General features: G+C 25.7%; 6 protein-coding genes across 7 annotated transcripts; 3 read left to right on the plus strand and 3 right to left on the minus strand.

Moving 5' to 3' along the window:
- Nucleotides 1-1,636, plus strand: LOC127276568 (tRNA (guanine-N(7)-)-methyltransferase). Its single transcript, XM_051297135.1, has 6 exons — nt 1-344; nt 607-746; nt 831-1,015; nt 1,091-1,204; nt 1,280-1,381; nt 1,458-1,636. The coding sequence occupies exons 1-6, from the start codon at nt 262-264 to the stop codon at nt 1,587-1,589; spliced, it is 756 nt and encodes a 251-aa protein (XP_051153092.1). The 5' UTR covers nt 1-261; the 3' UTR covers nt 1,590-1,636.
- LOC127276637 (cilia- and flagella-associated protein 65) lies at nt 1,571-7,066 on the minus strand. The gene is made up of 17 exons (XM_051297253.1): nt 6,965-7,066; nt 6,335-6,883; nt 5,926-6,217; nt 5,677-5,859; nt 5,380-5,587; nt 5,053-5,298; nt 4,755-4,992; nt 4,321-4,677; nt 4,175-4,251; nt 3,819-4,089; nt 3,531-3,749; nt 3,263-3,451; nt 2,924-3,177; nt 2,597-2,849; nt 2,254-2,486; nt 2,010-2,178; nt 1,571-1,815 (listed from the first exon to the last, which is right to left on the minus strand). The coding sequence occupies exons 2-17, from the start codon at nt 6,881-6,883 to the stop codon at nt 1,678-1,680; spliced, it is 3,876 nt and encodes a 1,291-aa protein (XP_051153210.1). The 5' UTR covers nt 6,965-7,066; the 3' UTR covers nt 1,571-1,677.
- A 284-nt stretch (nt 7,067-7,350) lies between these two features.
- Nucleotides 7,351-12,428, minus strand: LOC127283923 (DNA-directed RNA polymerase II subunit RPB1-like). The gene is made up of 5 exons (XM_051309433.1): nt 12,095-12,428; nt 11,693-11,962; nt 7,964-11,613; nt 7,765-7,883; nt 7,351-7,614 (listed from the first exon to the last, which is right to left on the minus strand). The coding sequence occupies exons 1-5, from the start codon at nt 12,170-12,172 to the stop codon at nt 7,565-7,567; spliced, it is 4,167 nt and encodes a 1,388-aa protein (XP_051165390.1). The 5' UTR covers nt 12,173-12,428; the 3' UTR covers nt 7,351-7,564.
- A 321-nt stretch (nt 12,429-12,749) lies between these two features.
- Nucleotides 12,750-15,257, plus strand: LOC127291046 (transcription elongation factor S-II). The gene is made up of 4 exons (XM_051319957.1): nt 12,750-13,088; nt 13,426-13,606; nt 13,671-14,020; nt 14,099-15,257. Exons 1-4 carry the CDS (start codon nt 13,020-13,022, stop codon nt 14,432-14,434), a joined length of 936 nt encoding a protein of 311 aa, XP_051175914.1. The 5' UTR covers nt 12,750-13,019; the 3' UTR covers nt 14,435-15,257.
- Nucleotides 15,258-15,369: 112 nt separating this feature from the next.
- Nucleotides 15,370-20,948, minus strand: LOC127291108 (alpha-ketoglutarate-dependent dioxygenase alkB homolog 7, mitochondrial). 2 transcript variants are annotated; one of them, XM_051320039.1, is made up of 5 exons: nt 20,787-20,948; nt 16,109-16,368; nt 15,833-16,006; nt 15,628-15,752; nt 15,370-15,562 (listed from the first exon to the last, which is right to left on the minus strand). In XM_051320039.1, the coding sequence occupies exons 2-5, from the start codon at nt 16,352-16,354 to the stop codon at nt 15,430-15,432; spliced, it is 678 nt and encodes a 225-aa protein (XP_051175996.1). In that variant the 5' UTR covers nt 16,355-16,368; nt 20,787-20,948; the 3' UTR covers nt 15,370-15,429. The 2 variants fall into 2 exon arrangements, with proteins under 2 accessions (XP_051175996.1, XP_051175993.1); XM_051320036.1 differs by lacking the exon at nt 20,787-20,948 and adding an exon at nt 16,520-16,618.
- LOC127291071 (tetratricopeptide repeat protein 7B) lies at nt 16,626-20,473 on the plus strand. Its single transcript, XM_051319989.1, has 2 exons — nt 16,626-16,758; nt 17,153-20,473. The coding sequence occupies exon 2, from the start codon at nt 17,240-17,242 to the stop codon at nt 19,820-19,822; it is 2,583 nt and encodes an 860-aa protein (XP_051175946.1). The 5' UTR covers nt 16,626-16,758; nt 17,153-17,239; the 3' UTR covers nt 19,823-20,473.
- Nucleotides 20,949-21,703: the final 755 nt, after the last annotated feature.

The following is a 21,703-nucleotide window of genomic DNA, read 5'->3' on the forward strand; positions in this document are numbered from 1 at the left end:
ACCGCAAGGGGGACACTCCCGTCAAAAGCACATGTTTTTATGTTTTTTAAATAAAAAAAAATAATAATGTAAACACTATTTTTTCGTTTACAAAAATGGTGTAAAGTAAACCAATTTAAAAACGTTACTTCAGTTTTATTTATTGTATAAAAAGAAAACAGGACAAAAGTTAATTTAATTTGTTAAGAGAGTTTTTTGGTGTTTGTATTTTGAGGTTAAATTTCTTTTATATTTTTGGAGTTTTTTTTCAAATTATCAAAAATGACTTCAGTAGCTTTACCACAAAAAAAATACTACAGACAAAGGGCACACTCTAATCCAATAGCTGATCATTGTATTGAATAGTAAGTTTAAAAATATAACTTTTTTTTTATTTTTATCAGTAAAATAAAAATTATTCAACTTATTTTAATAAAATTATTAAGAAAAATCACTTTTTGTATTTACAATGCATTTTACTGCATTGTTGTTTTTTTTAAATATAGTATTTATTTGTTAAATATACTTTTTAATCATTTTATCAAGACAGGTTAATACTTTTATAATTATAATAATTTTTGTAAATATTACCTTTAAAAAAATGTTTTAAAAATGAGCACTTCACAGTCCCGTGAATCCAGATGCGATGAATTGGAGCGAATTATATTCAACATTCGCAGAAACAAATGATAAAGAATCTGAAATTAAAAAGATGACTAAGCAAGTGGAGTTCGCTGACATTGGTTGCGGATATGGTGGATTATTGAGTAATATAATTTGTTCTTTAATTTAATTTCACATGCATGTAAACGATAATAGCTATTAATTATAACATTGAATTAAATTAATAGTTACACTCTCACCAATGTTTCCCGATAATCTAATTGTTGGCATGGAAATCAGGGTCAAAGTCTCGGATTATGTGATGGATCGAATCTCAGCATTACGCCAACAATATCCTGAACAATACAATAATATTGCTTGCATTAGAACAAACGCTATGAAATATTTGCCAAATTATTTTCACAAAGGACAGGTAATAAATTTGAAAATTAATTTTTAATTTTATTCTCTAAAAAAAAATTTTCTTTTGTAATTTTCTATTTTACAGTTAAAAAAAATGTTCTTTCTTTATCCTGATCCTCATTTTAAAAAAGCAAAACATAAATGGCGAATTATTAATCAAACATTATTAGCAGAATACGGATATGTTCTTGCAGAAGGAGTAAGTTCGCAAATTTTTTTTCTTCTAATATTTCCATTGTCGTTTTTGTTTTTAATTTTAATTGGTTTTTTCCAGGCTATTGTTTATACAATGACTGACGTTAAAGATTTACACGAATGGATGGTTCTTCATTTTGAAAAACATCCATTATTCGAAAGAATTCCTGATAATCAACTTGTAAGTTAAAATATATTTTTTGAAAAATATTTCTAAATTAGAGAGAAACAAAAAATTTATAAATTACTTTTTACAGGCTGATGATCCAATTGTGGAAAAATTATATGAAAGTACCGAAGAGGGACAAAAAGTGACGCGAAATAAAGGAGATAAATTTTTGGCTGTATTTAAAAGAATTTGTGATCCATATGAAAAAGAAGAAAGTTGATATTTTATAAAATTTTCTTTTTAATAAATTCATTTTGCAAAAGAAGATTTTAATATTTAAAAATTGATACCATTTATAAAAATAATAATCAATTCGAGAATTTGTTTATGTGATTCATTTGGAAGCTTGCCGAAATTTTTCTATAGGTAAGTTGCCTTATATCAGACGATTCCACAAAATGATTTGTGTCTAGTACAAATTCTTCATGAATAATGTTAAATATCATCTAGAATATATATATATATATATATATTTTTTTTGAAACTTTAATATTATTTGTAAATATAAATTAAAAATGAAGAAAGAGATTTTTTATCATTTGCAAGGCAATTTTTCAAAAAATATTTTTTTTAAATATTAATTTCGATTTCAGAAGTTGAAAAATCAATTTTTTAAAATATAATATTAATAGAAACTTACTGTCTGCAATATTTTTTCAATCATATTTTTAGATGGTTTGATGAATGATTTTCTTGTTAAAGCTTTCCTCTTGCTTGCATTTATTGCTATTTGTGAATATTTTATATCCGTTGAATTAATTGTAATTTCTTTCATGAGATGTTGAAATTCTCTACTGTTTAATATATCCCTGCAAAAAAAAAAAAATCGCAAAATAATAAATAAATTTGATATTTACTTTCTTCTATATAATAGACATAATTACCAAATCATGCATTCTAAAATAAATTTCGAGACTTTTAAATTATTTTCAGTAACAACAGTTCTTTTTTTCACATTGTGTAAATTAATTTCTTTTGTTGGCGTGAGTTTTAATTGTTGTTCTAATGTTGCTTTCATTTCATAATCCTCTGTACTATAAATATAGGCGCGAATTGTCAATCCCTTATAAAATGGTACAGTTGGTTTTGAATTTTTCATCTTTTTCTGTGCATTTTTCTGTAAAAAAATTCAACAACATTTTTTTTCAGAATTTTTTATATTTTAATAATTTTTTTTTTCAATGGTTTACTAGTTTTTAATAAATTCTTGAATTTTAAAATAAATACCGGATAATAAATTCCCTTTTCGGTAATTGTAAAATCATTTTCTAAATTTTTTAACGTATATAAAGAAGATGAAAGTTCTTTTTCATAAAGACGTCTTTCACTAATGTTGACAAATTTACAAGTGAGACAAATTGTTATTTTAGATGGCCGAGAACCGGTAGTTATTGTTAATAAAAAAGTTTGCATTTTAAGGGGTTGTATTCTTCCACTTGAAGGATGAATGTTCGCTTTAATAATTTCCTGAACTTCGTTGCTAAAAATAATTAATTAATTTTTAGAAATACAAATATTAAATCATAATTTTCGATTATTATTATTGATCTTAACTTTTCCCAAGAGTACGCAATTATATCTTGAGGATGACGATTATGAATCATAATCATTCTTGTAATCGTTGATTGTGTTGTCAAGGGGGAAATCGTGAGACTATCGGTATTAAAATAAACTGGTACTTCCGATATCAAAAATTTATCCTGATAAGGAGAAATTTGTTCAATTACTTTTGTTATCGGATTTCGGGAACTTTCTCCTTTTAGAATCACTTCTGTTTCTATTTTTCCGAGTTTTAATGGAATTTTTATCTTTAAATCAATGAGATTTTGAATTAAAAAAATAATAATTCAACAGTAAAATTAAAAAAAAAATGTAAATTAATTGGATATTTACTAAATATTCCTGAAATTGCCTTGGATGATATTGAAAAATAATAGGTTGATGAGATATTCCTTTTAAAGAACCTGATGGATTGATGCAAGTGAAAATTTGTCCACCAAATTTTTCATTTATTTTATTTAATGATTCTGTGTCGAGAGAATAAAAAATCTCGCGTTTAGTACTATTGTATAACCAGCACATCTGAAAAATCAAAATAAAATAGAAATTTCGTTACATTTTACATAAAAAAAAAATTAAATTGATTTATTTAGTTCATTACCTGATGAATTGGATTCAAATCTCCAATGTGAACTTTATCAAAATGTAACGGTGGCTCTTGATTAAAAAATATAAGCTCATCAGAATCTTCAGAAATGCATTTTAAATTTACATTTAAAGTAATTCGTCTATTTTCAGTTAAATTTAATTCCCATTGGAGTTTGGTTATTCCCAGTAAATGATATCGAATTTCCAACGAAAGTCTTTGTTCTCCAAGTGACTGAAATTTTTTTCCCAATTAGAAAGATAAATAAATATGTATTTTATAAAAGAAAATAATAAATTTTACCATGATTGTTCCAGATTTAGGATAGAATTTAAATATTTCTCTATGAATACAATCATAAACAACACTTTGAAATGATAAACTTTGTGATTTCAATTTTTTCTCACAAGAACAAAGTTTAATTCTTTTTAAAGACCAAGAAATTGGAATTGTCATTGGATTTATTATTAAAAGTTCAATGCGAAGTGGTTCATCATGAATTGTAAATACAGGAAAATTCATTTGTAACATTGGATTTGAATTGGGTTTCAAATCTTGTAAAATTTTGTTGAGCCTGAAAAAAAAATTTTTAATTTTTCATTTAAGTGAAAATTTAATTGTTTTCAGAAATAAATTGATTAACTTTATTTGATACTTACTTATTAATTTTCATCAATTTCCAGAGAAAAACTTTACTGAAACCAGGTCCAGTTCCAAAATATAAGAGATCTTTCACCTTTATTAATTAGATTTCAATCATTATTGGAAAAAATATATAAATAATATTTAAAAAAATATTACCTACAAACAAAGTGGGATAAACACTTGTGCAATTAACTTGACAAATATTTTCTGATTTATCGTGTAAAATTAAATTTTCCGAATTTTTATCTATTCGTATTGAATATTGAATGAAAAATTCGTAAAATCCATTTTCGTGTGGAGTCAATGTAACATTGATTAATTTATTTTCTTGAGGGAAAATTGTCCCTATTTTTGGTGAAATTTTCAAGTCTCTCTCAAGACATCCAATAGGTAAATTTTTCTGTTTTGTCAACATTTTAAAGTTAATTTCAACACGACTATGATTAACAAGTTGAAAACTGAGAGATTTTGTATTATGAATGGCTAATTCGCCAAAATTGAGTTCATTTGGTGTGGCCTTGTAATTCAAAAAAAAAAGAAAAATATTTACAAATTTTTGATTAAAAAATTAAAATTAAAAATTAAAATTTTTACAATCAATATTCCTTTCTCGCTAATTCCTGATACATTGATTTCATGAATTTTATTTGGAAAATCTTGAATTTCCTTTATTTCGTCATCGATAGCAGTCAATTGGCAATTAATGGTAAAATTATAATTTCCAATTTTCGATGGATGAAAAATCCATTTTTGTATAATTGATTCATTTGGATTAATAATATCTTGATCGTAATTAATTTTTATCTCATCCGGTAAATGTTGAAACGAATATCTAAATATAAATTTAAAAGTAAAAAAAAAAATAATTATGAATTATTTATAATGCAATTACTTTATGCAATGTCGAGTGATATTTCTCACGGAAATTTGACGAAATTGACAACATCCGGGAAAAGTAGAATCAAAGGAAAAACAATTGTCAGTTTCAAATTGAAGATTCAAATATTCCGCATATCCTTTAAAATCAATGTAAACTTTTGATTTTTGACAATCGTTAAATTGAATTGACCATCGTTCATAATATAAATGTTCACCCTCAGTTTCAGGAAACAATTCAACTGTTACTATTTGATAATCTCTTTGATAAATGATAAATTAAAGGCAAAATAATAATATTCAATTGAAAAAGAAAATAATAATTGATAATTTAATATTTTACTTGTAAATTATTCCCAACATTGGTTTTACTGTAAAATTACTAATTTCTGGAGATAAAAAACGAAACATAAGAGGATATTGACTCTCTAATTTTGTTATTAAAAAAGTTGTATAAACTGGATATTTCGGATAACACGCAGGCATTAAAATAGTTTGAGGAATTTTATAGAGTGAAATTGGTCTCTTTGATTCTTTACAAAATGAATGACCTGTTATATACAAATTCAAAAAATTAAAATACAAAAATTAATTTAATTAAATAAACAAAAATTAATAAATAAAAAAATTATTTTGATACCCATTATTCTTAAAGGTATTATCATGGGAAAATGTTTCTCCTCTACATTTGAAATAGTCAGTAAAATTTCTTGATAATAAAAAGAATTTTCTTCTGGTGGATTAAAACTGATTTCAAATAAAGATGAATTTTTATCGTTAACTTCGGCAATGAGAGGATTAATTTTAAAAATATTAGAAGCAACTGTGAAACGTAAAAAAAAAATAATATTGTAATTTAGAGATTACGAAAAAATAAAATAAAATTTACCTTTATCCCATATTACAAGGAAATTTGTTGAAGAATGATTATGAAAACAGACAGTTTGAAGAGCTCTACGAGTACAATTTTCAGATTCAATAGACGCTTGTCCAAAATCAATGTAATTATTCGACAATGAAATTAAAGGCATTACTTTTCTTCGTATTCTACTCACATTACTCATAAAATTTTCATATCCCTCTTGTCGTGGCAAAATAGAAGATAAAACATTTTGTTGAAATTCAATTTCACTGGAATATTCTGATCCAAAATATCCATACAATTCAATTATAATTGGCCTCTAAAGGAAAAGAAAAGATTTTAATTTAAAATAAATATTAAATATCTACAAATTTGTTTTATATAAGGTACAAAATTTTCATTTAAATAAATTAAAATAGAAAAAAATAAATCTTACATGATTCAAAAATAAGCAAGGTAAATGATAAATGTAAATTCCTGGTCTAGAAGGCACGAAGACAATTGTGATATTAATAAAAGAAGATGATTTTAAAGTACCACTTGAAGGAGACACTTTAAAAGAATATTGATTCTCATCGATGTCAAATTGAAAAATTGCTGACACTTTTGAAATATTCTTAATTTTTATCTGTTTATTTATGGATTTTCTTTCTTTTTTGGCAAAATAAAATAACTTCGTTTTGGAAAATTCAATTCTTGGACCTACAAAAATATATTTATTCATAAAAAGTAATTGTATAATATTAAAAGAAAAAAAACGACCTGTGCAAACTCCTTTGGCGACAATTTTAAAACATTCATTTCCATCACTATCAATAATTGTGAAATAATCAGTATTTTTAGAGAAAGACACTCGAGGTTGATAAATCATGTAACATGCATATTCTAATCCAGGTTCTAATTGCCAAGAGTATTCTTTCATAATAAACACATAATCTATAGGATTAGTTAAAGAATCTCTTTGAACCACATATGATTGTTCCATCTAAAAATAAAAATATTAATTTGATTAGAAAATTTAATTTTAATAGACTTTTTTCATAAAAAAAAAATTTAATTTACTTACAGATGTTTTGTTGACAAATTTAACAATTTTACCACAAGTCTTTCCATTTTCTACTAATCCAAAATTCACATCAAGTATTTGTGTTTTGACACTACTGTCAAACTTGCAATCCCACATTTTCTGTAAAAATATCTCTAAAACTTCCCGTGACTTCTTGAAATGCTTTAAGTGTTCATTTGTTTTTGTTTTTTTTTTTTTTTAATTATTTTTCAAATTAATACATTTTTTTACAATAATGAAAATAAAAAGAAAAAATCAATTTTTTGTAAATATTAATATTTTGAATGTTCATTTGATTATCCAAAAGTTTAAAATAAAATAGTTAAAAGAAATTTTTCGAATTTTACAACTAAACAAAAAAAGTATCGTATTTATCAAATCAAAGCTTACATTATGAAACATTTTATTGTTAATCAGTATAAAAATATAAAATACGTAATGATTATAGTATAACGAAATCTTAATGTAATCGATGTATACATTATACATTTCTTTTTTTTTTTTTTGGTTTTTTTCTGTTTTAATAACTTACTTTTATAAAACTCTCAAAATTTGACATTTTAGTCACTTATTTTTATATATTATATCTTTAACGAATAATTATTTTCTTGTTCGCATTTTTTCATCATCGATTAATAAATCAACGCAACCTGTACAAAATAATTATAATTTTTGTTAATATTCCTTTTCTTTTCCAATCAGTATAAAAGTTTAAATTAATTATAAAAAAAAAAAAATGTAATTTAAATTAAAGGACTCAATCTTATAAATAGTTCAAAATAAAAAGAAAAGAAAATTACCTGTGCCAATGCGAGGTAATTGTCCAAGAATAATTTTTTCCGAAACACCAAGAATAGGATCGATTTCACCATGAGAAGCAGCATCAAACAAAGTGTCTATTTTTTCTTCAACAGAACATCTGTGGAATAAAATTAATAAAATAAAATTCTTTTTTTTAAAAAAATGGCGAATTTTTTGGTGAAATATAATGAAGATTACCTCATTAATGCTCCAATATCTTTCCTATCAAATCCAATGCGATTAATAGCCGTTAAATGACCTTCAGCAGTCATAACATCAGAAAGTAATGCAAGATGTCGATTATTCACATAACGTCCATAAGCATGAATTATAGAATTTAATTCGTTTTGTATAGATTTTCTCACAGCCTCAATACCAAGTATACTGTAAATCTCAAAAATATCGCTGCTAATTGTTCTCTTAAAATCAACATCATTATCGTTTAATATATCCCTCAAATTTGAACCCTCACTTAGTATTAAATATTCCTTAATTTTCTTATTTTTCTCAATCTTGTGCAATTTCAATTTATTAATTCCATTATAACCCTGTAATGTAACATCATTTAGTAAACATAATTCAATCTTTTGTAGAAAAACATCATCATCGTCATATTTATCACTTTCTTCCATTTTATCATCATTATTCATTATTTGAAATCGAACAATTAAATGTTCCGAACTGTCGTCATTAAACATAATATTTAAATCGTCGCCAAATTCAATTTTAATCTTCTCAGCAATTTGATACATGCATAAATTTCTTTGATTCATTTTCTCTTTATTCAATTCAATACGAAGTAACCATGGTGAAAGTTTGGTTATATCAAAATCAGGTATCTCATTGAAGACAGATATAAATTGTTGATCATCTTTAATAATGGAATTAATTGGATCAGGATCGTAGTAAATTGCAGATTTTTTCATTATATTCTTCAATGTTGTGTGTTCCAAACGAGAAAGAATAGTTTCAGCTTTCTTCATATTTTGTTTTGAATCTTCTTTTAAAAAAATCCTCATAGTTGGAAATTTTGGTTTTTTAATGCAATTGATAATTTCCTTAAATCTCGGCACTCCCAGAGTGATATTTCTCGATGGTGCTTCAGAAAAATGAATAGTATTATAAGTCATATGAGTGGCAAATTCTCCTAAAGATTGTCCAGCTAAAGCTCCCACCATTTCACCAGGTGAAATTTTTGCCCTTTGAAATCGAGTTTCAATTTCATTAATTAACCACTCAAAGGCTTCACTCGATAGTCTATGATTAGTGACGTTTTTAGTGCACAAAATCGATCTCACAACAAACTGGAAAAGTAGTGTTGCATTTTCATTCCCTTCTTTAGTTAATTTATCCTCTCCATTTATAATGAAGCATTTTTTTAAAAGATCCCTCACTCCTTGAATAATTTTCATTGGACTCAAATCAGTTTTTTTTTGTTTATTGATATGAAATATTTTCTCTGCATTCCAAATCATTCGCTTCAAATTAAAAGGAAGTAGAACGTTTAATTTATCAATGGGGAAAATTTTTTTCAAAATTCTCTCATCTTGATTCAATTGTTCCCATTCTTTTTTCAATTCTTCATTTATTTCTTCTGTCATTATTTCATCAATAATATTTTCATTAAATATACCTTCTAGATTATTTTCATTTAAATCAAATTGAAAATCTTCTTTCTTCAATGTTGGTAAATTTTGAAATTCGAGAACTTCACCACATAGACCATCTTCACCGTAATTTAATTGAATTAATTGTCCCATTGAATTTCTCACCGTTCCATCATAGTGTACCATTAGGGATTCCATAGACTTGACCAATTTACGTTGAATACGTCTAGTGTCTTCAATTTTTATTACATTATCAATAAGCAAATCACGACCTTCCATGGCGTGATAAAAAAATTCCGTAGGTGTAACACCAGAGAGATAGGTATTTTCAATAAAACCTTGTGCTTCAGGACCATAATCATCTTTGATAAAATGTGGCAAAGCTCGTTTTAAAAAACCAAATGGTATACGTTCACCGTTCACATTTTGCTGTCCAATACAACCAATAATTTGAGAAATAATTCTCAAATTTCCATTTGATCCTGATTTCATCATAGACATTAAATTATTCTTTTGAATAAAATATTTGTCAATTATATCACAAGTTATGTAATTAACATCATTTAGAATCTTATTAGATTTAATTTTAAAAGTCTCTCTATTTATTTCAGTATCGTGCGCATTATGAAGGACTTCGATAAAATTATTTTTGACTTTCTTGATTGCTTTTTGAATTTTTAAATGTGTATTAGCATCTAAAATTATATCAGAAATATCAATTGAATGTCCCTCCAATAATAACCAATTATTAATAACTGTTTGAATATTTTCGTAAAATTCACCACAAACTTTGTGACCAAATTCTAAGAAACAAACATGAAATAGTGAACCAGCACAAGAACTAAGTGTCTTCTTACGTAAAATTCCCATTAAAAGTTCTCCATTTTCGATTAATATTGTCGAATCACGAAGTGAAAACCTCGTCTGATTTTCCGTTTGATAATTCAAATTTTTGGGAATTATTAGAGAAAATAATTGCTTACCACTCCAAAGGGGTTTTGGTTTTAAAATACAAGGTTTTGGTAATTTTCCATTCCAATTTGTTAAAAACATAACAAGATTCATTATTTCCTCTTTCTCAATAAAGACATCTCTATGAGTCATTTTATACGCACCTAATAATGTATCTTCGACAATATCCATTATTGGTTTATTTCGCGTTATTAAATGAATATTTTCAACTTCGGCTTTTGTTGTCAATGATTGTGGTACATGTATATTCATTTCATCGCCATCACAATTGGCACCATAGGCTTTAATGGAACTGACATTCATTCGAAAAGTGCTCCATGGTAAAATTTTAACACGATGTCCAATCATATTAATTTTATGAATTGAAGGCTGATAATTACAAATCACTAAATCATTATCTCTAATATGTCGTTCAACTTTGTAACCACATTTTATAATAACATCATTCTTTGATTTCAAATCAATTCTATTTCCCTTAACTGTCACAATAAAATTTGCACCTGGATATGTTGTACCATTTGTCACAAGTTGTTGTAATTTTTTTATATTAAACTCAGTCACCAATTCGGGAATTGTTAATTTTTTTGCAATACTTATTGGAATGCCAATATAATCAATTTTCAAATTTGGATCAGGTGTAATCACACTTCGTGCGGAAAAATTGACACGTTTACCCAATAAATTACCACGAATTCTACCATTTTTACCTTCAAAACGTTGTTTAAGTGAAATTAAACGTTCAAATGGATAGGCCAATTTATTATCTATAAATGTACCAACATGAAACTGAAGTTTTGGTAAATTTCCCTCAATTAAATGTAATTCTGACTTTTCATTTTTAATCAAATTATTTACTTTTACGATATTAGCCAATTTTTTAGTTAAATCATCTTGAACCGTTTTAATATTTGGTCTAATTGATAATGGAGGTACAGGTAAAACAGTAATAATCATCCATTCAGGACGTGCATAATTATAATTCATACCGAGAATAAATAAATCTTCATTGGTAATATTTTTAAGAATTGTCAATGCTTTTTCGGCAGATAAAGAAATTCTTTTTTTTAGAAATTCATTTTCTTTCCATTCGGCAATTATTTCAAAACCACTTCTCTTCAAATTTGGTTGATAACTACCACAACAAGATTCTCTTTCCATATCTCTGTTATCGCAAATATTTATTTTCAGACATAACTTATAAATCAGTGATAAACGTTTTTGAGGTTGTTCTTTCGTATCATTGATAATTTTTTCAATTTTTGGATCGTTCTAAAAAGAAAGAAATAATAATAATAATAATAATAATAAATTATACAATTTAATAATATATTACAAAAAAATTACTCACTGGACAAACTAAAAGTTTTGAACAAGAAAAACAAACACATCGAAGAATTTTCATTGTTTTCATAATAAAACCAAGATGAAAAACTGGTTTGGCTAAATTAATATGACCAAAATGTCCTGGACATTCGGCTAAATTTCCAAAACATGTTTGACATTTTGAATTATTGTCAATTGCACCTTGTCTTGGATCCATGAGACCTCCTTTTTTAGGATGACCATTCTCCATTGTTACGGGAAAATTAATTCCCTCATCAGTAACAGACATACTAAGCTGTTTAAATAAATTTTTGATAATTTCTTTACATAAAATTAGAATAAAAAATTAAAGAATTAAATAGTAAAATATCCACACATGTTCTCTAATCATAAAAAGTGAGATTTGTATTATAAAAATCATACTTACTATTTCATCTGGTGAAAGTATACCAAATTGTACTTGTTTAATTGAATTCAAAATCATTTTTGATTTTGATGTTGACATTTTTTTTTTTTATTAAAACTCCACACTACAAATTATTCAGACTATAATCCACCATCAAGTATGGTATACAGTTCCTTAAAGTCGTGTTATGATGATTTTTCTATGTTGTTTCAACATAAGACAAACAAATAAAGTATTTTCATAGTACACTTGTAAATTTTAAACAATACTTTCATAGTTTAGATTATTTCTTTATAAGTTCACACCTTGATAATCAATTTCAAATTGTTATCAAAAGAAATTGGGCCGATAAAAATTATTCACATCAGCTGATTTGGTCACGTGTTATTTTGAAATTTTCGCGCAACATTTAAAATTTCCGAATTATATTCATTTTTCTTCTTAAAATTAAAAAAAAAATCAATATTATCATAATATATTATTTCTATCTCTAATTTTATTAATTTAAAACATTTAAAATCATATTAAAATTATTTTTATTATAATATTATATATGAAAAATTGGTAGTAATTTCTTTGAATTTCCCTCTGCATTAAATAAAGCTTGATTCACAGACACAAAAGCGCCATCTGTCAATTTTAATTGGAATTTAATACGCGTTACTTTAAGCCAAGATCATGATCTCTGGGGTTTGTTTTTGGGAGTTTTAAGCAATTAGCGTGTTTAGAAGAACGCAAGCCAATATTAGTGAAAATAATTTGTTTAAATAGAGGTACATTAAGTATAATTACTTAATTTATCCCTTAAATAAAAGTTAGACATTAAAATTCATCAAGTTCAGTCAAAAAGTTTGTGCTAATAATAAGAAAAAGGTGTTTGAAATAACAGTAGCTACCGCATGTGCTTGAATTGACTGAAAAAAAAGCTAGTATACGTGTATTCATTATGAGTGCTGAAGAAGAAATTCTACGAGTTCTAAAAAAACTGAATAAAATATGCAGCGGCGATGGAACGGTAAGTGAAAAAAAAAATGATTAGTTTGATTTCATTTATTAAATAATTGCCTGCTTTCATATTCAAATTGCTCACGACTTTTTGTAACTCATGAAATTTTAGTGAAAACAATTCTTTGAAAAACAAACGACAGTCTTATTTGCTAAAAATCTAATTTCATAACTTCATTTATATTATTTACCTGTAAATAGAAATGAAAGCGGATATTAAGAGGCAAATGAGTTCATGTGTAAATAAAAGAAAAAACGCGCGTATTTTTAAATTGAATACTAGTTAATATAATTTTAATTTTCAAATTTATGTTTTGTATTAATTAAAAAATTTTGAATAATTTTAGGACGAGGATGAAGCATTAGAATTGCTCAAAACATTACAAAAACTGCCGATAACTTTAAATCTTTTGCAAAAAACTGGAATTGGAATGACAGTAAATGCTTTGCGTAGATCAAGTAAAGATGAAGAAGTTATATCATTGTCGAAAAAACTTATCAAAAATTGGAAGAAACTATTATCATCGGGTAATGAAATATTTATTTATCTATTTATTGAAAAATATCTATATATTTATCGAATTTATTACAGATAAGAAGAAAGGTCCAAGTTCACCAAGTAGTTCTAAGAAAAAAGAAGATAAATCAGAGAAAAGTAAAGAAGACAATGATTCAAGAAAGGATAAGGACATTACCGATGGTGGTGATGTGAAAATTAAAGAGGAAAAAAATCAAAAAGACGATAAAAAGAAACAAACAACATTTCCAGCTCCAACGACAACCGACGCTGTAAGATTGAAATGTAGAGAATTATTAGCAAATGCTTTAAGAGTTGATGATTCATCTTTTGATGGTTGTGCACCACCCGAGGAACTTGCCGAAGAACTTGAGGAAGCTATTTTCCAAGAATTTAAAAACACTGACAGTAAATACAAAAATAGGGTAAATATTTCAAATTTTAAAAATTGAATTTTTTTTTAATAAATCTAATTGAACGGTTTTTTTTTTTTTTTTTAAAAGGTACGAAGCAGAGTTGCAAATTTAAAAGACTTGAAGAATCCAACATTGAGAACAAATTTTATTGTTGGAGCAATAACACCAGCGCGTCTTGCAACAATGACTGCTGAAGAAATGGCAAGTGATGAGATAAAACAATTACGAGAACAATTTAATAAAGAAGCTATAAATGATGCACAATTGGCAACTGTGCAAGGAACGAAAACTGATTTATTAAAATGTGGCAAATGTAAAAAACGAAATTGCACATATAATCAAGTACAAACACGTTCTGCTGACGAGCCAATGACAACATTTGTTTTATGTAACAATTGTGGAAATCGATGGAAGTTTTGTTAAAAAAGAAAACAAAAACAATTGTGAAACCAAAAAACATTGGTCCTTCTTCCAATTATCATGCAATTTCAGAAAACCAACCAATACATCTTATGTTTTCGATTGCTGTTTGTTTTTGACAAAAAAAAAAAAATAAACAGAAAACTGGTTTATTTTTTCTTTGATTTGTTTTTTTGAATACATAATTCTTATTGTATTCACACATTGGACACAGTCAATTTAATTTTTTAATCAAAGAGATTAAAAGAATTTTTACTGCATAAAAAAAACTTTGTATTTGGCAATTATTTGTCAGACAAAGAGATAAAGTTGCTTTATAAGCAAAAAAAACGGAAATTATATTAAATTAAAATGAAATTATTTGTATTCCATTTGTATATATAGAGTGTTATTTAACAATTTTAACATTGAGAGAAATAACTAAGTGAAAAGAACATTAATTTCGATATATAAATTATTTTCGAAATTTCATTTGCAAAAAATAAATCATCTTTTGCCTGACAAATCTTTTCCAATATTATATTATATACTAAAAATTTACAAATTCGATTGAATTTTAATTTGTTCGTTAAAATGTCATGAAATTAATACACAACTTCGAAAAAAAAATGTATTTCTGTGAGCATTTTATCGTCTTGATAATTTAAAGAGACGAAACATTGTATTATTTAATTAAAACGTTTAATATTTAAGACACATTTAATATGTCTTTTTCTCCAATTTAAAAAAAAAAAGAGTTCACATTGTAGTTTGATTTGTGTTCTTTCATTCCCTTTATTATAATGGGAGAATTGAAGACTAAATAAAAAAAAATATAATAATAAAATTCCTTTTTTTTTTAATCAATCCTCGATTCTTATTAAAATTTAAAAAATTTAATATTTAATTAAAAATTTTTAATTTTCTTTTTTAATAAATTATTTAAATCAAAGTAAAAGTAATTTTTAAATTAAATATTTATTTACATACTATGTACAGTAAAATTAAAACTCTATGAACTACTTATCTCGAGCATTTGGTTCACAACGACATATTACGGAAATACGTCTACCTCGGGGAATTTTTTCACCTTTAAAAAATGAATCTGCATCTTTTAGAACCTCATGATTATATTTATTCCTTGCCGCTCCACTAAATAATAATAAAAATGTCAATTTTAAAAATATTAATTAAAATTAAATATGTAAAATTTTTACCTCATTATATAAAGAGATCTTCTTGGAAGAAGAAAATCCTCCTTTTGTTCTTCAATATCAACTGATGTGAGACGCATAACGCAATCACTTAATAAACTGATACCGGCAATAATGTCACCACAAAACTAATAAATATCAAATTTTTTTTTTTTAATAGTGAAAATTTAGAATTTTATTTTATTTTAAATTGAAATTTTATTTTTACCCGAATACTATCGACATGTGGTTTAATCCATCCTTCGGCAGTTAAATCAAGAACATGAACGTAAGCTAATTGTGGTGTTCCAGGTGGAAATGCCTTTTTTCGAACTTTATCAATTATTCTCGAATTCTCTTCATTCCATTGAGAACGTTCTGTTTCACGATATCCGTGAATTGCCTTTAAAATAAAAAAAAAATAAATAAATAAATAAAAGTAAATTGTTTTTGATTATCTGAAAATAAAAAGAAATATATAATACAAAAAAAAAATTGTACTAACGTTATCCCAATGAGAAAATTCATATCGTAAACGTTTTAAATAAGGCTCCATTTCTTTAAGAATTGAATTTTCTTCTTCTTCACTTATAAAATTTGCAAAAACTTTCATTGTTCCTTGTAATTCTTTTTTCCAATCATTGTCCTCATTTTTATGTAAAATTTCAGTTGAATTTGTACATAATGCAGTAGTTATTTGATTATTAATATTAAATTTTCGAGATTTTAATATTAAAAATCTTAAACCCATTTTTGATTATAAATCTGAAAAAAAATAAAATTTTATTATAATTCTAAACGTTTTTCTAAAAAGACAAAATTTTAATTTAATTTTTCGTATTATATGCTAAAACACCTAAAAGTAGCATAAATAAAGCTTAATTTATTGTTAAAAAATATTAAAATATTTCCTCACAATTCTAATAAGTTATTCGTTTATTTAAAAAACAAAATAATTAGGAACTGTCAAAAAAAAATATACAAAAATTGAGGTTATGTTGGCGGTAACTTTCCATTACGGAAATATTCCAAAGAAATTTCTCAGATGTCAGATGTCACAATGACAATTTGCTGACAGGATGATATTAAAAGTCGTGTAAATTAAAGAAAAATAAATACCATTAGTTATGTATTGTTAATAACAACATTTATCAGGTAAAAATTTACTTAATATTCTATTATCTCTACTTATAAGTTATAAATTTCTGACTAAAATCAATGTTTTATTCACCTTTTATCATTCGTTCCAAATGATTCACATAAAGTTAGGTTATATTATCATTTTAATACATTTTTAATTTAAAAAGAATATACTTGAAATATTTTCTTCAAAATTTCTTTTCTAATTAAGTTAATGATCACATTCTAACCTAAAAATTATAAATAATTTTGAAAAAAAATGTAAAATTCTATACAATTTGTCAACTAAAAAACCAAAAAAAAAAAGTCATTGAAACAAAAATTTATTTAAAAAAGTGTTTTGATTTTTAAAAATATCTATTCTTATAAAGAAATCTTACGAAACATTTTTTTTTTTGTTCTTATACAGGAAACATGTGACCTCATTCAATTTAATAACAAGCAATTATATCCTGTAAAGAGTACAAAATCCCACAAACACATATAATCAATAAAAATGACAAGTAAAAGAAGTCAAAATTTACGTATTGAAGCGGAAATCGCTAAAAATAGAGAAGATGGAAATTGGAGTAAGGTCATTGAATTAGCTGATCAACTTAAAGTTCTTTATCCAAGTGAAGAATGTTTAGCAAATTTTCTCAGTGGCGAAGGAAGATTAGAAAAATATTTAGAGCAAACATCACCAATTGATGAGAATATTGTAAAAGCACGAGCTGGACTCGTTGAAACAAAACAATTTTTAATTCTTGCCGCAAATGAAAAAGATAAACAAGCTGTTGTTGTTCTCGATGCACATCTTTTATTAGGAAAATTACATTACGCGATGGGAATGTATAATGATGCACTACATCATTATGAACAAGCCGAATTGGATACATTAACTGAAAAACAATTACCAAGTCGAAGTATGCGTATTGTTGCCGAATCATATGCAATAAAAGGACTTTGTTTAGAGAAACAACCGCCGAGCAGTAAATCGAAATACAAAATAGCTGATTGGCAAGAGAAATTAATAAAATGTTATGAAATAGCTAGTGATTTAACACTTGTCTATTTACAAGAGCAAGATAAACAAATAATTCAACAAAATGGAACATCAACAATTACAACAACAACAACAAATGTTATTACATCGGGAACACATTCTGCAAATACATCAGGTACATATTCATCTCATTCAACAGTTAATGAGGCAAAATATATTGGACCCATTTTAGAAATAGCATTGTATAGAGCACCATTGTTACATATTCAAAATAAAAATATGAAAATAGCCGTACAACGTTATCGTGAAATATTATCAGCCGTTGAAACAATATCAACGCAACGTTTGAGAAAAATTTTAACACGTCAATTTGCCGAAGTTCTCACGCGTAATGTTAGTGGTTCAATTTATGATTCACCTGAATTTACATTTAATTCACCAGGTAATCGTAAAATAAATGCCTATAGCGTGAAATCAGATTCACCATGGAAGCCAAAAAAATATATGGGACCGAATATTTTTATTCCCCGTAATCGTTATGAGGAGACAATATTATTATTATTAATTAGTGAAGCAATGGCAGTGAGAGATGCGGTTTTAAGTCAATCGCCTGAATTTAAAGAAGCACGATTACGTGCATTTGAAAATGCAGCAGCTGTTTATGATTTATTAACAATTGTTTTAGTACGTTGGGAACAAATAGAAATTTTACATGAATCATTTGAAAGGGCAATGAAATTTTCTCATGGTGAAGTTCATGTTTGGTTACAATTTGCATTGTGTTTAATGAATCTTGGCCGATATGTTCATGCTTATGCGGTATTGGAAATTGTTTGTAATCTTGCGCCAAATAAAGTGATGCCATGTTTATTGGCAGCGAGACTTTGTTATGAGGAATTAAATATGATTGAAAATGGAATAAAATGGAGTCAACAGGCATTGCAAAGGGATTCGGGTAATACACAAGGATTATTGTCACGTTGTCATCTTTATATTGGCATTGGAAATAGTATTATGGCTGTAAATACAACAATTAAACAGGATAAATTACATTATACGAATGTTGCATTTGATTCATTTCACAAGGCACAACAAATTGATCCCAATGATCATCTTGTTGAATATTATATAGCGCACGTGCATTCAATGAATCGACAAATGAATGATGCAATGGTACACGTGAAAATTGCTCTAAATTTACGTGCCGAACATATACCATCATTGAATTTATTAATATTATTATTAACTGCTCAAAAACAATTTGCCGAAGCATTACAATTATTAAATTCAATTCTTGAGGAATATCCTGATAATTTAAATTTCTTGTATGTAAAAGCAAGATTGGAATTACAAGTTGTTGGCGAGGAAAATTCATTAATGACAATTAAACATATGCTCATTAGATGGAAATCATTGTATGAGACACAAGTGACTAATGATAATAGTGATCAACATAGTGATAAACGAAGTGAAACAAGAAGTGTTTTTCAACTTTATACATCGGAAATGTCAGATAAGGATTCAAATTCACTTCATACACATTCGCTAGCTGTTTCTAAAGTTGAACAAGCATTATCTGAAGTTGCATCATCATTAAGTTCATTTATGCCAAAGCCAGGTCCACATAAATTATGGCTATTACAAATGCAAGTTTGGATTCTTCTTGGTGAAGTTTTTCTTGCACTTGAACAAACAATGGGATCAACATTGGCATTACAAGAGGCATCAAGTATTTATCCACTGAGCCATCAAATAATGTTTGCAAAAGGTTTATTGTATGAATATAAAAAAGAATTTAACGAAGCAAAACAATGGAATCAAAATGCAGTGGGAATTAATCCATTGCATATTAAAAGTCTTCAACATTTGGGTTTAATTTATCATTATCTTGGAAGTCAAAGATTAGCTGAAAAAGTTCTCAGGGATGCTGCAAAAATGGATCCAACATCACATCAAACATGGTATAATCTTGGTAAAGTTTTAGAATCATTAGGTGAAGTTGAATCGGCTAGCGATTGTATGGCAACTGCACTTGAAGTTGAAACGTTAAATCCAATTTTACCATTTCCTCCCATACCATTGGCATTTGAATAATAATAATAAAAAAAAATCAGTTAATTTCAGATATAAATATTTATATACATATATATAAAGAGAGATAAGTTGGGAAAAAAATATCGTAAAGTTTAGTTTTTAGAATTGTGCAATAAAAAAAAAAACGGTCTCTTTAAAGTTTAAGGGTGTAAATCTCAAAATAATGTTAAACTGTGGAAAAAAAAATTTTAACAAGTTGTTGGTAACACTCATTAAAACGGAAGTCAATGTAGAAAATCTAGTAAGTATTGTCGTCACATGGAAAAAAAATCTTACCGGTTTTTTTTCCTTCTTGTAGACATTTATTATTATTATTATTATTATTATTATTAGAAATTAGTTATTATTTACTAATTATTTATTTACCTATATACTAATTAAATATTAATATTTAATATTAATTAAATACGGGTAAACTTAATAATTATATGGGTATATATAGATTTAATTTTCATTCCTTTTATAATTGCAATTTCTAAAAAAAATTTTATATCTAATATTTTCATTTTGTAATTATTGAAATTTTTTTTAATTTTCATATATGAAAATTTAATTATTGTGCTGTAAACAAGTATTTAATTCCTACTATTGTAAGAGATATGAAAATTGTAAAGCGTTATTAAATTGTATATCATATGTGTAATATAACAGTGTTATTTCATCAAGCAGAATATTGTATTTTTTTCCCCTTCATTGGAAAGTAATATTCCAGAGTTTTTTTTTTTAAATATATATTTAAAAAATAATTTTTTTAGGTTATATTTTAGTTTACAGGAATTTATTTAAAAACATTAAAATTAAAATAAAATTCAGTTTGTTTATTTAAAAAAAAACACTTAAAAATGTTCATTAACAATAAAAACAATATGTAATAATAGAAACAATTATTAGAAAACAAAATTATTTCTATTTGTCAACATAATTTATTTCCATATAAAGAAATTAAAAAAAAAAATAAACTTACCAATAAATTATAAATTGTACATTATTTTTAAAATGATTTATTCTTTTTCCAAGAATTGATAAATTAATATGCAATTGTCGATTATTTGTTTTTGTTTAATTTATAACTAAAATTACTTAATATAAACAAAACATTTGAAAATGTCAACAACTTTTTTTTTTAAATTTCCCCAATGAACATTGACTATAAAAAAACATTAAGAGAGGAAACTGCGATAGTTGTGCCATCTATGGACTGTTAGATTAAACTAAGATTTATTTCACAAATGATAAATGATATCAAATTATTATTTTTCATTTTATAATTATAATTTTTATCGAATTATGCTTAATTTTGTATGTTATTTCATAAATTCATGAGAATTTTTAAATTTACATTAATGGGTACTTGTTGCTAACCACCGTACACATGTGAAAAGTTCAAGGTCACTTCCTCATTTTAACACCCTATATTCAGTGTTTTTAATTTAAATACCTAATTTAAATAATAGTAATTTTAAAGAATACTTGAATAATTAAAACTGTTTTAGAAGAACCAAAAAATGATTTAACAGAAACGAATTAAAAAAAAAAAAATTTCAAGGTTGATGATTCATGTTTGCCCCATAAAACGATGATATGAATCGATATATTTAAAAAAGGTATAAAAAGTTTATGTTCTTTTGAAATAATCAACAGCACGTGTTTTATATTACATTCAGTATATTTTAATATGCTCAGTATGAATTTTTCAACATTTTATTTGTCGTTTTACTCATGTTTATTTGTAAATTATCTTTTATTCGTTTCCTTCATTTCAAATATTTCCGCCAAATGTTATTCAAACTTGCGCGTGCGCAGTAAACATTTTAATCAAAAAAGAGACTTTAAATAAGAAACTACGGGTCATTAGACACTTATCATAATTTACAGTTATTA

This window comes from Leptopilina boulardi, unplaced genomic scaffold, assembly GCF_019393585.1.
Source record: "Leptopilina boulardi isolate dan_hultmark-lab unplaced genomic scaffold, ZJU_Lbou_2.1 LbouV2_1, whole genome shotgun sequence".
In the NCBI taxonomy this organism is placed as follows: Eukaryota; Metazoa; Arthropoda; class Insecta; order Hymenoptera; family Figitidae; genus Leptopilina; species Leptopilina boulardi.